Source organism: Podarcis bocagei (assembly GCF_964188305.1).
Source record: "Podarcis bocagei genome assembly, chromosome: 12".
NCBI lineage: Eukaryota > Metazoa > Chordata > Lepidosauria > Squamata > Lacertidae > Podarcis > Podarcis bocagei.
Genome location: NC_138137.1, coordinates 61214670 through 61230139, shown reverse-complemented (window position 1 = coordinate 61230139; position 15470 = coordinate 61214670). Strand labels below are relative to the sequence as shown.

The 15470-nt window shown below is 46.3% G+C and overlaps 1 protein-coding gene across 2 annotated transcripts; it reads left to right on the top strand.

Annotated features, from left to right (window-relative positions):
- Nucleotides 1-3321: 3321 nt before the first annotated feature.
- LOC308569584 (uncharacterized protein) lies at nucleotides 3322-12448 on the top strand. 2 transcript variants are annotated; one of them, XM_081163691.1, is made up of 5 exons: nucleotides 3322-3360; nucleotides 6050-6156; nucleotides 6426-6508; nucleotides 7219-7345; nucleotides 9209-12448. In XM_081163691.1, exons 2-5 carry the CDS (start codon nucleotides 6096-6098, stop codon nucleotides 10324-10326), a joined length of 1389 nt encoding a protein of 462 aa, XP_081019817.1. In that variant the 5' UTR covers nucleotides 3322-3360; nucleotides 6050-6095; the 3' UTR covers nucleotides 10327-12448. The 2 variants fall into 2 exon arrangements, with proteins under 2 accessions (XP_081019817.1, XP_081019816.1); XM_081163690.1 differs by lacking the exon at nucleotides 3322-3360 and adding an exon at nucleotides 3703-5876 and having other exon boundaries at nucleotides 6075-6156.
- The last annotated feature ends 3022 nt before the right edge of the window (nucleotides 12449-15470 follow it).

Genomic DNA, 15470 nt, shown 5'->3' with positions numbered 1-15470 from the left:
CAACCAGAGAATATTGAGAAGCAAAGTAGCTAGTAAGCCTGATCTTTACTAACTGTTGCAACAGGGTGCTCCCCCCCACACAAGGGGGGGGAGGGACCCCAAGCCGTGCAAGCCCTAATATAGACATTTTAAATTGCCCACCCTGGAGTACAAGACCACCCCCAGAAATATCATAAATACATCGCAGAAAAGGTGGTCTGCAATAGAAATCTGAGTGCATTGTTTTTACCCTGTCTGCCAGGTTACCTGTTAATGGTCACTTGACTAGAGTACCTGTGGAGACTGGCCATTCTTTTGTAATGATAATACTTAATTCCTGAGCCAGGTCACAGGCTCACCCTATTCACACCTTAAATGTGCCCATAAAGCAGGATTTGTGAGGACAGAGACAATGGGGAGGTTTCTGCCTTTCCTTCGACTTTGTAGAGAAATATTTGAGGTGACTGAAAGAGTCAAAATGGCTTAAGGACTTTTCCTGTGGGTTTTGCACATGTGGTTTATATATTTATATATGTGTTTGCTTGGTACATTTATGAACATTTATTACATATATACAAGACCAAAAAATTCTTATAGCACACCCCTTTGCTGACACCTTTTCCCTCAATCTTGGGAATCTAGAAAACACCATGCAGAATTCCAGCACTTACTCATGGTCCTGCAAGCTTGACCGCCTATGAAAATTACGAATGTGTAAGTATTTGTTCACACAATGCCAGGAGCTAAAACAACAACAAACCTCTTTTTTCAAAGCTACGCATTACAGGGCGAAAGTGTCTCAAGAAAGTAGGAATTGGCACCTTGGAGATCGCAGTGTCCCCATGCCCACTGCCTTGTACCCTCCTCTGCACACAGAAAAGGAGGCTGCATGAGTCACGCTGCAGGCATTTAGCCTTGAACTCTTTCTAAACCAGGCAGGGCAGCTGGGCGTTTTTCTGAGCAAAATCCAGACGTGGGGGATGGGCCGCTCACAAGATGGACTGAGCAGTTAAGCGCAATTTGACCCATTTTTTCTTCTAAATTATACCAACAGGGCAGGATCAGAATCCAGGACACTGCAAGCAGAGGGCATTTGGGGAAGGGGCTGGAGGGGCTTCCAGAAGTCTGGGAACTTGTGTGTATATGTGGAACCATTTCTCTGGAGTGAAGGGATGCAAATCTTTCCTGCCCCTGGATGTTTCAGCTGCTCGCCTGACCTTAGAGGGAGGTGGGCATTGCATTCTCAGGAAGGAAAGGATCCAGACTCCTGCTCAAAGCCTCGAGGAGGAATTAATTCTCCAGGGGTGAATCCTTCCTTCTCTCCCCCCCTCCACTTCTATCTCTCTCTTTTTAATAATTTATTTTTTCCATTCTTTATAATACCCTTTCATCCAGTGATGTCGAATAACTTACAAAAAAACATTCAGTCGAAAAATCTAACAATAACATGCATCAAAATCCTCCTAGTTATTGATAACCGTATATACTTTTGTCCCTGCTCATTTATCCTATTTTCCCCCCTCCTCCCTCCCCTTTAACCCCTCCCTAAAAACATGTTCTCTCTTCAGATCTTTAACCATGTGCACAGATTATTCATTCTAATTTGGATGCTTGGGTTGGCTTCTCCCGGTGCTATCCAATTCCTATAACTTGTCCATTTATTCAAAATCTTTTGACATTTGTTTCTCCATGTATCTTCTGTCATTACCTGTTCAAATATATCAGATTGTATTGTTGCAGGAATTTATGTATAGGTTGGGGGGCTTTTTGCCCCTCCAGCAGATATCATGCACATGCAGCCCACTACCAAAATCAGCACAATCACTACTGTGACTTTTGTGACTTGTCCCCACAAAACACTTCATCAGTTTCTTCCTATCTGTTCAAAGGGCCTTTGCTGCACGATACCAAATGTAAGAATTCACTGATCAATGTATCTATGTACTGGCTCACTGGGAAATCCTCAGAAATTCATCTAGACTAGCTCCTCAGCAGCCCCTCTGCCTGAGTGATAATCCCTGGCATCCTGATACCTGAGGGCCAGACAGGTAGCCATTCCAGAAATAACAAACCCAGATGAAGGCAAAAGGGTGGGATGAACTTGGCCGGGAAACAGGGAAATGTAAAGATCTCTTTTCTTACACTTGATGGGTGTTTGGTGGAGGGCAGGGGGAACCATGGGGCAGGGTCCAGGATGCTCAGATTCCTGCCACCAGACCTCCCCTTTCATGATGTATGAGTGATGTAGTCTTAGGGGTGTAGCATGGGGGATTAGCATCTAATAAAAGTTTGGGTTCTCTTTTGTTCGGGGCTTCCATCTTGTTCCACCTGGTGGCAGGTGGGAGTCCTGTCCAGTCTTCAATAAAGACCAAGCCTACTGGCTGCTGTTTTGCTCTGGTATTCCTGGCTGGTCTCCTTGTTTTTTTTGTCCAAGGGAGCCCTCAGATTTCTCCGTTAACAGTTTATATTCAAAAACCTTCCTGACACAGGTGGGACGTGTGTGCAGAGTCTCCACGTGGGGCCCCCAAAACCGTGGCCCTGGAAGGGAGAGAGGGTCAAACCTAAGCAGCCTCTGGCCAGCGGACAAAGATGGGATCCCGCGTCACACGCAAACAACCACAGTGACACCCGAGGAGGAAAGCGGCAGCAGGAGGGAGGGATGGGAAGGAGGCTGGGGGGGGGGGGCAACTGCCAGGGATGTTTTAGCTGAGATTCCTTCCTGATTTGGGGAGGGGGAGGACTAGGGGGTTCCCCTTCCAATTCTAGGATGGGGTTTCCTGCTTATTGCAGAGCCCTTTTCACACCAAGCAGTTCCTCCTGTTTCTGGCCGGGGGGGGGCAGCTCAGAAGTCCACCCAAGAGGGGCCCCCCAAAATAAAGCGTGGTAACCCACTTTTGGGGGTGTGATGAAAGGGGGGGGGTTCAGTGCAAACAGGTTGGTTGCAGAACGATAGCAAAACTTTGGCATTGACTTGGATGTATTCCTTAATGCGCTTCCTATAAGACCATTGCCAAACTTTGGGGTGATATCTATGACCCTCAGAGCATCACTTACGGGGGGGGGAGATGCAAAATACACGGGTGTTTCGCTGCAAAACGACCGCACAACTTTGGCGCAGGTTTGGAGAGGATCCCAAATGTTGGGGTGAATAAAATGAAGCTTTTCTGGCGAGAGAGAAAGCGCAGAGAGGGGAAGGAGGGGGGAGCTTGCTGCACTGGCTTGCCAAGGGTTAAAAGGAGCTGAGCTGGATTCCTAGAGAGAACAGGAAATGAAGGCGGGGGGGAGGTCTTCCAGAGCAAAAGCCCCTCCCCCTCCCTCCCTCCCCCGTCTCTTTCTGCCCGGGGTCGCGGGGGCTTGCATTTGCCTCTCTCTGCAAGCGCTGTGTCGGGGGCGCCTCCAGCGACCTGGTGAGCTTCCTCTCTCTCCCCCCTTGGGGTGCACTGGGGAGAAGGGGGTCCCAGGGGTGGGTGTGCATGGGGTGTGTGCGTGCTCAGCTCATGCATGGGGGGTGGGGAGGACCCCCAAGCCAGGGAGAAGACGTCCCTTCCCCCTCCCTCTCTGCAAAGCCAGGAGGAGTTTGCCGGAGGTCTTTGGGTCACGGGGAAAGTGGCAGGCAGATAAACCCCGTTCAGGTGGATGGGAAAAGGCACCTTTATTATTCACCAGGGTTGTAGCTGGGCGGAAACATTCGGACATAAAACATGCAGGAAATAATTAAAAAAAAGAAAACCTGACCTATGCAGTAGAGAAAGAAAGAGTGTTGGAAGACGGAGGGCAGAGGAAAGAAAAAAGCTTATTCCTTTGGTGCAGAGTTAAACCTACCTCTCGCAGGAGGCAGGGATGGCCACCAAAGCAGGTGGCTTCCAAAGGAGTTGGGGGCCAATGCATGGAGGAGGAGAGGGCGATGGGGGCTCCTAGCCGGGAGGGCCATGTCTGCCTTCTTGTGGTCAGAGGCAGCCACAGTTCTGAATCCCAGTTGCTGGAGAAACACAGGCAGGGGAAGAGCTGCTGTTGGGCTCAGATCCTGCTTGTGGCTTCCCAGAAGAGGCCCCTGCTCGGCCCCTGTGGGAACAGGAGGGGGGACTCAATAGGGGACCCCTATGGCCTGATCCTGCAGGACTTGTCTTCCGTTCAGATGCTGAGTTCCTCTGGATGCAAGCGAACCCTCCCTTGTCCTTCAGTTAGAAGGAAAGCTTTCCCCACCACCCATTCATCAGGCAGGACAGCGGCATAATCTAGACTCCTGGCTGACCCATATGCACCCGTTCAGAAATGCAACCTCCCAGGCGTCCAGAGGATCTTCTGAGACTGAACCTGATGAGAAGCCTCCCAAGGAATTGAAGACAGGGGAGGCCCTGCTGGGAAGGAAGCAAACTTGGGGTGGGGGTGAAAGTGGCAGCCTCCCCCCCCCATTGCTGAGAGTTACTGGGAGACCCTCTCCCACCAGCTACCATTCCCAGAGTTCTCTGGCCAAAGTGACAGGTTGTTAAACCGCTCTAGGAGGGTGTCTTCTAGCAGCTCTCAGCATCCTTTGCAAACTACAGTCCCCAGGATTTTTGGAAGAAGCTTTGGCTCTCTAAAAGTGGGGTGGACCTGCTTTGCAGATACATGGCAGATGGGCCCCAGGTGTGTGTGTCTGTTTCTTTCTTTTTGGAATAACTTTTTATTGGGTTTTATTTAAACAAAAGGATCATAAGAAAAAGGGGGAACAGGATAGAGCAGGACCACTCTAATTTCCTAGAGCAGATCACGGCATTAAAACCCAGTCTTAAAACCAGTTCAGAACCACGTACAACCACAGAAATGAGGTAACTCCTGCTTGCTTTTGAGCGCTGTCCTGTGGCCCCACCCACATGCCCTTTTACCTCGCCCATTTGGCTCTCAGGGGGTTGGCCAGATAAATATCTGGCCCTCAGAATAAAAAACAAAAAGGCACTTCACTCCAGTAGTATGCTTGCAGATTTCAAGGGCTAGAAATGAGGCTGAAGCAGGAAAGAAATTTGCACTGAAGTGGGGGTGGGAGGGAGAGCAACCCTAGAGGACTCCAGGGTTAGGAAACCCCACTCTAGCCTGGTGTCCACATTACACTCGGTACAAATGACTCACTTGCCAATCACACCTCTGACTTCATTTGCTGACGGGAGACACTGAAATGGAGGAGCAACCAGTCGGATTCATCTCACAGAAATCCCTTCAGTTGCCTGCACCTTTTGCATAGTAACTTTCCTTTTAGGAGGGTTAGAGGATTCCTTTATCTTTCTCATTGTTCCTTAAAGAAAGCTCAGAGTCTGGGCTGTCCAGTCCTGGTTCCTAGCAAGACTCATCCACGCTTGCTCAGGGAACCTTTTTCTTCTCTTGACTGTGTATGAATATTATAACAGAACAAAGTATTTGCTTTGGTAGCACCTCTCATTAGGACAGACAACTTGGCAGAAGAAAAAAAGGATTCCTTCTGATTTCTTGGAGGCTTCCTGAGAGTCCAGATGGATGAGCAAGACTCAGCTGGCCCAGAAGCAGGAAGAGGCCATGCCATCAAAACCGAGAGCAGTGGGAGATTCTGGGAAAGCTCAGTGCAGAAGATCCTGGGTGAGGAGGACACCTTCAGCTCAGATGCGCAGAGACAAAAGTTCAGGCAGTTCTGCTTCCAGGAGGCCAAAGGACCCTCAGAGGCTTGCAGCCAACTCTACCACCTTTGCTATCAGTGGCTGAAGCCAGAAAGTCACACGAAAGCTCAGATGCTGGACCTGGTGGTCTTGGAGCAGTTCCTGGCTGTCCTTCCACTGGAGATGGAGAGCTGGGTGAGGGAATGTGGAGCAGAGACCAGTTCCCAGGCGGTGGCCCTGGCCGAAGGATTCCTCCTGCGTCAGGGAATGGAAAGGAAGCAGGCAGAGCAGCAGGTGAGAGAGACTTTCCTCTGGATGCTCCCAAGGGGCTGAGAACATGAGGGAGAGAACCCCCAAATTCCCTCATTGGACCATCAGTTTTTGGAAAGCATCCAAGGAATGAAACCGGATACCGCTAAAGTTTTTTCATCGGCCATTCCTTGTCTGATCTTTCTCCCCATTCTCAGTTTTGAATCCTTGTTGCTCTTTCAGGGAAAGATTATCTTTGCAGAAATGGGCCCTGATTCCCCTGAAGCAGAGAAGACTCCCTTGGACACCAGAGAGAGGCCACCAGGTAAGAAGGAATGAGGTTTTTTTCTGTTTGGTTGCATTCTGTGGATTTAGAAACTGATTTGTGGGTTCTTTCCATCTTTTGGGGGAGGACACTTGGGGCCAAGAGCCCAAAGTGGGGGAGGTGTATTTTTACATAGCTAAAATACAAATGTCAAAATGCACTCAGTAGATAAGGCTTTTTCTAAGGCCCACCTGTAGTTGGTGGTGCACTATTTCACTTCTAAGAGAAGTGCACACTCATGGCTTCCTTCTTACCTTTTTCTCTTGCAGGGGACAGAACGTTGCCGACCAAAGTTTCTCCTCCGTCTTTCCACGATAGTGAAGGGGAAGAAGAGGCTGTGGAACCAGATCAGGCAGGTGGAAGGAGCCTTGTGGGGAAGGAAGCCAAAGGGTGGGGGAAGCAGAGGTGGCTCTGAGCCCAAACAAATCTCTCTCTTCCCCTTGCCTTCTGTCAACATGCTGGTCAAGGTTTATGTTCTGAGAAAAATGGACAGCTCCCTCACCTTCACTAGGCTTCTGAATGTTGCTAGTATTACTTATCACTAGTTCAGTTTTATTTCTATACTTGTGGTTGAATGCTAAAATAAGCTCTTAAGCACAGTTCACCAACTGTACAAAACAGTGGCCAGGATTCACCTAAGGAACCCCAGCAGTACAATACAAAATACAGTGGTACCTTGGTTCTCAAACTTAATCCGTTCTGGGAGTCCGTTCGACTCCTGGAACTGTTCGAAAACCAAGACTCGGCTTCCGATTGGCTGCAGGAGCTTCCTGCACTCAATCGGAAGCCGCGTCAGACGTTCAGCTCCCGAAAAATGTTCACAAACCGGAACACTCACTTCCGGGTTTGCAGCGTTTGGGGGCCGATTTGTTCGGGAGCCAAGCCGTTCGAGTACCAAGGTACCATTCCATTAAGGCATTAAAATAAGCATCCATACTTAAAATGTAGCAAACCAATCTTATTAAAACAAGATGCCAAGGAACAAGCGGAAAACAACAGAGCAATGTGTAGTAGATAATCTGTATGTTTTCTAAGAAGTGGACCTTTCCCTTTTTATTTTAGGGTCCGGGGTGCTTTGAAGATGTAGCTGTTTGTTTCATAGACGAGGAGGGGGTGTTGCTGGATCCTGACCAGAGAGCTCTGCATAAGGAAGTCATGGAGGAGAATTGTGGGAGAATGGACTCTCTCGGTAAGGCTCCCTGTTCGAGCATGATATCTGTTTTGAAATGTAATATGTATCTCTATATCAGCCTTTCTCAACCTGTGGGTCCCCAGATGATGTTGGATTACAACTCCAATCACCCCTAGCTAGCAAGGCCAGAGCTCAGGGATGATGGGAGTTGTAGTCCAACAACATCTGGGGACCTACAGGTTGAGAACCACTGCTCTATATGACAAACCTCTAGTATTTTGAAGGAGCTCAAGAGTACTACCAAAACATCTGTGATTCTGACGCTCCCACAGCTCACCTTGAATGATTTGTGTGCAAATATTCTTCCTCCAGCTGTGCCTTTTAAAACCAGGAACAGGCTGGTCTGAACTGCCCACACCTTTCAAAACAGGGGTAGCAACCTAAGGCCCATGGGCCAGATGTGGCCCAATCACCTTCTCAATCTGGCCCACGGACGGTCCAGGAATCAGCGTGTTTTTACATGAGTAGAATGTGTTTAACAGACTACTGTATTTTAATACTTTGTTGGAAGCTGCCCAGAGTGGCTGGGGAAACCCAGCCAGATGGGCAGGGTATAAATAAGTTATTATTATTATTATTATTATTAATAATAATTTAAAATGCATCTCTGGGTTATTTGTGGGGCCTGCCTGGTGTTCTTACATGAGTAGAATGTGTGCTTTTATTTAAAATGCATCTCTGGGTTATTTGTGGGTCATAGGAATTCATTCATCCCCCCCCCCAATATAGTCTGGCCCACCACATGGTCTGAGGGACAGTGGACCGGCCCATGGCTTAAAAATGTTGCTGATCACTGTTTTAAAAGATAGGCTTCAGAGTTAGGGAACGTGCAGTAACTTTTTTGGGGGGATTATTTTTGCTTCTGTCCATTTTCGGTTAACCTTGGAGATGGTCAGTCATCTCTTTAGTCAACTGAAAATAGACAGAAGCAAAAACAAACAAAAAACAGAAGTCCGACTAGCAGATAAACATCTATACAGTCGTACCTTGGAAGTTGAATGGAATCCATTCCGGAAATCCGTTTGACTTCCAAAACGTTTGGAAACCAAAGCACCACATCAGATTGACTGCAGGAAGCTCCTGCAGCCAATCGGAAGTGGCGGAAGCCCCAGTGGATGTTCGGGTTCCAAAGAATGTTCACAAACCGGAACGCTCACTTTCTAGGTATCTGGCATTTGGGAGTCAAAATGTCTGAGTACCAAGGTGTTCGGGATCCAAGGTACTACTGTATACCTGTACACCAGGTAGCCAAATTTGCACTGGCAGCCAAGAATCTCCGTTCCAGCTGTATGAATGCACTCCCAATTTTAAAATCTAATATTGTAAATTTATTTTTATATTGTAAACTGCTAACTGATTTCAGATCACAAGCATTCATGAGAATTGTTCAATTATTTGGGACTCCATTTCTTCCCGAGGCTCTAATCTAACCTAGTGGTCCCGGGCCCTAAGGAAGTTAGATTGGCTTCATCCAGAGCCAGGGCCTTTTCAACACTGGCTCCGGCCTGGTGGAACGCTCTGTCTCATGAGACCAGGGCCCTGCAGGATCTGATTTCTTTCCGCAAGGCCTGTAAGACAGAGTTGTTCTGCCTGGCCTTTGGCTTGGAGCCAATTTGATTCCCTCCCTCTCTTTCTTTTTTCTTTTCCTTCTCCTCCTGCGACGAGGCATTTTAATGAGGCATTTTAATATTTTAATGTTTCAATATTTTAATGTTGTATTTTAATTTTGTTTTAAGTTGTAATCATTCAACTTGTTTTTATTATTGCTTGTTAGCCACCCTGAGCCCGGCCTTGGCTGGGGAGGGTGGGGTATTAAATTTTTATTATTATTATTATAATCCATTTCTCTTTTTGTTGCAGGTGGTGACAATTTGGAAATTAAGAACGAGGGAGACCACAACAAAATCCCCACAGTGGAGAAGTCATATGAAAATTCAGAGTGTGGAGAGAACTTCAGTCAGAGCTCCCATGCCACTTCCGATCAAAGAAATATCACTGGGAAGAAACCTTATCAGTGCCTGGAATGTGGAAAGATCCTCAGTCGGAAGGAAATTCTCACATCCCATCAAAGAATCCATACAGGGGAGAAGCCATATAAGTGTTTGGAATGTGGAAAGAGCTTCAGCCACAGAGCCAACCTCACAGCCCATCGAAGAATTCATATAGGGGAGAAACTATATTTGTGCTTGGAATGTGGAATGAGCTTCAAACGGAAGGAGAGTCTCACTTCCCATCAAAGAATTCACACAGGGGAGAAACCCTATCAGTGCTTGGAATGCGGAAAGAGCTTCACTCGGAGGGATAGTCTCACTTCACATCAAAGAGTTCATACAGGAGCAAAACCATATCCGTGCTTGGAATGTGGAAAGAGCTTCAGTCGGAAGGATAGCTTGACTTCCCATCAAAGAATTCATACGGGGGAGAAACCATATCAGTGTTTGGAATGTGGAAAGAGCTTCGCTCAGAGTACCCACCTCATTTCCCATCATAGAACTCACAGCGGGATGAAACCGTATCAGTGCTCAGAATGTGGAAAGAGCTTCAGTCAGAGCGCCCATCTCACTTCCCATCAGATAACTCACAGTGGAAAGAAACCCTATCAGTGCATGGAATGTGGAAAGAGCTTCGGTTGGAAAGAAAGCCTCACTTCCCATCAAAAAATTCATGCACGGAAGAAGCCGTTTCGGTGTTCGGAATGTGGAAAGAGCTTCACCCAGAAGCAAAATCTCACAGCCCATCAAAAAACTCATACAGGGGAGAAACCCTATCAGTGCTTGGAGTGTGGAAAGAGCTTCAGTCAGAATGCCCATCTCACTTTGCATCAGAGAATTCATGCAGGGACAAAACTATATGTTTGCTCTGAATGTGGAAAGAGCTTCAGTGAGAGCGCCCATCTCACTTCCCATCAAAAAACTCACCGGCCAAAATTACAGAATCGTAGGATGGTAAAGTTGGAAGTCACCACCATGGTCATCTAGTCCAACTCCCTGCAATGCCGGAATCTCCACTACAGCATTCCATGACAGATGGACACCCAGTATCTCCTGAAAAATCTTCAGTGAAGGAGAGTCCACTACTTTCCACGGTTGTCTGTTTTTCCAATGGCTCTCTTGTAACTGTATCAGGAAAATGATGAGATCCATCTAGCATGACTAGTTTTTGAGAATCTCAGTGCTGTGTTTTAATAATCACAGCATTCTTTTTAATTTCTCACAAGCCAACCATTTAATTATCTGTTCTAGAACCTTTCCTGGTATCCATGCCAAACTTGAGCGTTCAGTAGTTACCTGGGTCTTGGGTCTTCTCCCCACACCCTTTTGTAAGATGAGGACAATATTTGGCCTTCTCTAGCCTGCAGGGACCTCATCTGTTCTCCAGGAATTCTCAAAGATTATAGACATAGTGTCTGAGATTCCATAAGCAAGTTCCTGTAGTACCCTTGGGTGCAGCACATCAGGCCCTGGAGATTTGAATTTATTTAAAGTAGCTAGATGTTCCTTTACCACCTCTTCCTATCCTGGGCTGCAGTTATTCTGTTAACACCGGGTTTGACACAGCTTTCCTTTTGGGTGAAGACAGAGGCAGAGTGGTTATTCCGCCTTCTATCGCTTAATAGCATTTCTGTGTCTTCTCCATGAAGAGGACCTGCTCCTTGCTTGTTCTTCCTCTTGCTTCCAAGATAGCCAAAGAAACCCTTTGAGATTAGTTTTAACCTCTCTTCCAAGCCTGAGCTCATTTTGAGATTTGGCTTGCCTGACCTTCTCCCTGCAACTTTTGGCTCCTGGAGAATACTCTTCCTTCTTCGTGAGTTGCCCTTTCTTCCATTTGTTATCCATCCCATATCAGAGGAACCATATCAGTGTGTGTGTGGAAAGGGTTTCAGACAGAGGGCCTGTCTCATGGCCCATGAAAGAATTCATACGGGGGACGGGACCAGATCAATGGCTGTGTACAAATTTAAACTTAAGAAATTTGAATGACTCTGTGGGTGAGCACTGCAACAGTGTCATGTGGCAACCTAGCAAAGAAGTTGACTTTTCTCTCAAAGCTATAGAGTACACAACCAGTGTCCAGTCTTTCTTCAGACTACATACTCAGGTCTTGGAGGTGCAAGTCATGTGCTCATGGTACTGAATACCTTCTCCGCATCCATCACATCTGGAAAGAGGGTGAAGAGCAATATGGCAACACTGCTGAGATAGCCCTCAGTGCTGAGCTCTTAAAAGAAGTTGGCAAGTGATTCGTGTACTTCAGGAACCTCCAAGTTGCAAATTTGCGGTGCTCCTGACTGCCACTGTTCTCCTTGGCATGCCCAGGATGGTGGCGGTGCCCCCTTTGAAGCTGTTTCTGGTATCTGCTGAGCACTCCCAGGTCATCTGCCAGAAAAGCCAGAAGTTTCAGGCTTTCCTATGTGAGAAGCTTAAGACAAGGATTCCCTTGCTGCTGTCTTCCTTCGATTATTCAAAGTACATTCTGAGCGGATGCCAGGATTGTACCCCTGAGGAAGAAAGAGTTATTTGTTCGTTGTACTCAAAGGTGCTTGGGAGCAACGCCAAACACATTTTGTTTTCTTCAGCCAACTCCAGTCCTCATCTGTACACATCCAATACATGGAAGAAGCCTTAGATTGAACCCAAATTCCAAACATCTCATCCCAGTGGCAGCATCTGAGACCTTTTCCCAGGCCATGTGCACAGAGTAACAGAACTCAACCAGTGGGACATTTTTGCCTGTGTCTCGCATCTATTTCTTGAGCAGGGGACCCTGTTCTGCTTCCCCCCCAGTGTGAACTGAGACTCCGTCGCAACGGACCAGGTATTTCTGGAATCATGCCGGGTGCGTGTGTCTCCAAGGCCTTGTAACCCTCTTCCCATGAACCCCTGAGCTCCAGAGATTGTCGGTTCTCGCACTCCCAAAAAGTCTTGCTCCTTTTCTCAAGGTTTGGAAACTGCTCTGCCCAATGTTTAACTTTTCTTTATGTGTATCCAGTCTACCAATCTTATCTTACCTGTGGTTCTTTCCCATCAGCTATTATTGAGTGCTAATGTCTTTATTGCAACATTAAAATATTTGCAAAATACATTGATGGTTCTGGTTGCATGTTCTGTTGCGATGTATCAGAGTGCGAAGCCCCCAAGGACCCTCTGAAGAGCATGAACTCTCCAGAGGTTCCTGGGGAAGCCAGGAGTAGGAGTTCTTGTCAGGATAGGATCACTTCTTCACTGCAGAGCCTGGCTGTGAGATCCAGCACCCTCTTCTCATAGTGGCCAAATGCCCCTAAGAGCCCAACTTCATGTGCCACCTCCAGGGGAAGTCAGGAGGGTGGTGACACAAGAAGGGGTCTTTTCTGCGGGTTCGATCCCCAAGAGCTACGTGTTCCTACATTGCAGGGGGTGGACTAGACCATCTCAGGGTCCCTTCCCACTGGACAAGTCTATGATTCTGTGATATCTTAGGTGTTGTGTGAAAACATTCCTCTTCTCCCAGGCCTTCAGCTATTTTTTGTTTGTTATGCAAAACAAAACTTTTATTATTATTTTTTATAATAATTTTTATTTGGTTTTACAAGTATGAAATTATAGCAATACAGTCAAACACATCCATATTTAAAGATTCCTCCGAATCTCAGGACTTAACACCTTCCCCTCCATGGGTCCTATGGTCAACTTTATCAACTGCATATTATTCAGTGGTCCATGTTTTATGTCTCCATTTTCTCTATAGTATTTGCTACATTACATCTGCTTACAGTGGTCTCCAAGATAAATTATAAATTTTCCGCATTCTTTGTTAAAGTTTTGTTCTTCTTGGTTCCTGAGCCTTCCGGTCAGTTTTGCTATTTCGGCATAATCCAGCAGCTTAATTTGCCATTCTTTTTTCCATCTTTGGGCTAATAACATCCGTGTGGCTGTCGTCGTGTACATAAAAAGTCTTTTCTGCTCCCTTGGAATAGCAGCACTTACAATTCCTAATAGAAAAGCCTCTGATTGTTTTTTTTAAAACAAAAGTTAGTTTAAACATTTTTTTTTCCAACTCATTGTATATCATTTCAAGGCAATTGAGGCCTTCTGCAAATTAAACAATCTACCACATTTTTCCGTCTATAAGACGCCCCCATGTATAAGACGCCCCCTAATTTTTTACATTATTTTTTAGGGGGGAAACCTAGTCTTATACATGGAAAAATACGGTATTTTACACTGGGGAAGGCATTGTTTTGTTTGTTACCATGATATGTATTTTTGGGTTTTCATTTTGTAAACTGCGCTGTGATCCTCGGATGAAGGGCGATATAGAAACTCAATAAATAATAATACAATAGGAGTCGAGATAGACTGCCTCTGCCGCTGAAGGTTTCGCTCAGAAGAACACAAGAAGAGCCCGCTGGATCAGGTCCATGGCCCGTCGAGTCCAGCATCCTGTTCTCACAGGGACCGGCCAGAGACCCTATTATGGGAAACCCTCAAACAGAACCCAAGAACTGCCTGCAGTTTCCACCAAATAGGTATTCAGAAACACCAATTTGGCACCAGTTCGGAGTCAATGGGACAAGGTTGGGTTTGGGGCCATTTACTTTGACGCCTCCCTTTCCATGGAGGTGCAGGTTGCAGCCACAGCAAAGGTGTTGTTTTTCCATCTCTGCCATATTAAGCAGTTGGTCCCTTACCTTCCTCACCCTGACCTGGCCACTGTGATCCACACGGCGGTCACCTCCAGGCTTGATTATTGTAACTCACTCTTTGTGCGGCTGCCCTTGAAGCTGACCCAGAAACTCCAGCGGGTGCAGAATGCCGCACGAGATTCCTTACGGGGTCCTTGCCACGGGATCACATTCACCCAGTGCTCTACCAGCTGCACTGGCTCCCGGTGGAGTACAGGATCAGGTTCAAGGTGCTGGTTTTGACCTTTAAAGCCCTTCACGGCCTAGGACCCTCGTACCTACGGGACCGCCTCTCCTGGTATGCCCCATGGAGGACCTTAAGGTCCACAAATGACAACACTTTGGAGGTCCCAGGTCGCAAGGTGGTTGGATTGGTCTCAGCTAGGGCCAGGGCCTTTTCAGCACTGGCCCCAATCTGGTGGAAGGCTCTGTCACAAGAGACCAGGGCCTTGCGGGACTTGACATCTTTCCGCAGAACCTGCAAGACAGAGCTGTTCCGCCTGGCCTTTGGTTTGGACTCAGTCTGACTCTTATGTTTCCCTTCCCTTATGGTCTTGATTTATCAGCTATTTTAAAATGAGGCTGCATTTTAAATTGCATTTTAACCTGTATTTTAAATTGGTTTTCCCCCTTTCTTTTTCCCCTATTATGTTTTTACTGTGATTTTATTGGTGTTAGCCGCCCTGAGCACGGGGAGGGCGGGGTATAAATAAAATTACTATTATTATTATTATTATTACTTGTCACCCTGGTTTGAGTGTCGATTACTCAGTTTGGCACAAAATGGGTTCACAGCACAAGACTGGCATCAGTTTGGAGTCAATCAGTGGATTATTTTGGCATTTACCTGTATCATCTGCTCAGTTTAGGGGACAGCAGGAAACATGGAATTTGAATTACAGGCCACTAAACTTTGGCATCGGGTTGGGGGAATCCGAAATTTCGGACTAATGGAGCTGTATTCTTTTGGGAATTATGGGGTCAGAGCTACCTAAATCATATAGAAATTTATTTATGTCTGCTACTACAGAAGCAAGAATGTTGCTCGCCCCAAAATGGAAAGAAGCAGAAGTCCCAGCAAAGGGACTTAAGGAAACTTAAGGAATATACAGAAATGGCAAAACTTACTCTACGAAGAAAAAATAGAGATGAACTTTTTATAAAGGAATGGAAATGGTTTAATAAATATTTACAGATAAATTGCAAACAGATAAAAACATTAGCAGGATTATTGTATTAACCTGCAGTTATATTTAAAGTAGATAAACAAGTGAGCAAATTAAATGAATTTGGATATGCAGTAGAGAGAGATACATTTCCTTAATTTTACTATTTTCCCCCTTAATTTATACATTTCCTTAATTTTAATAACGTTTCTGCGGTTCCTTAAAGTTATTATATATAAACATTTCCTTAATTTTCCTAACATTTCAGAACTTCCTCCTATTTCTGCGGTTCCTT

Excerpts from the sequence above, each read along its gene's own strand:
- LOC308569584 (XM_081163690.1), top strand. The coding sequence starts at position 5,463 with ATGGATGAGCAAGACTCAGCTGGCCCAGAAGCAGGAAGAGGCCATGCC. Across the intron at positions 5,877-6,074 it reads GGAAGCAGGCAGAGCAGCAG|GGAAAGATTATCTTTGCAGA; the intron begins GTGAGAGAGACT and ends TTGCTCTTTCAG. Across the intron at positions 7,346-9,208 it reads TGGGAGAATGGACTCTCTCG|GTGGTGACAATTTGGAAATT; the intron begins GTAAGGCTCCCT and ends TTTTTGTTGCAG.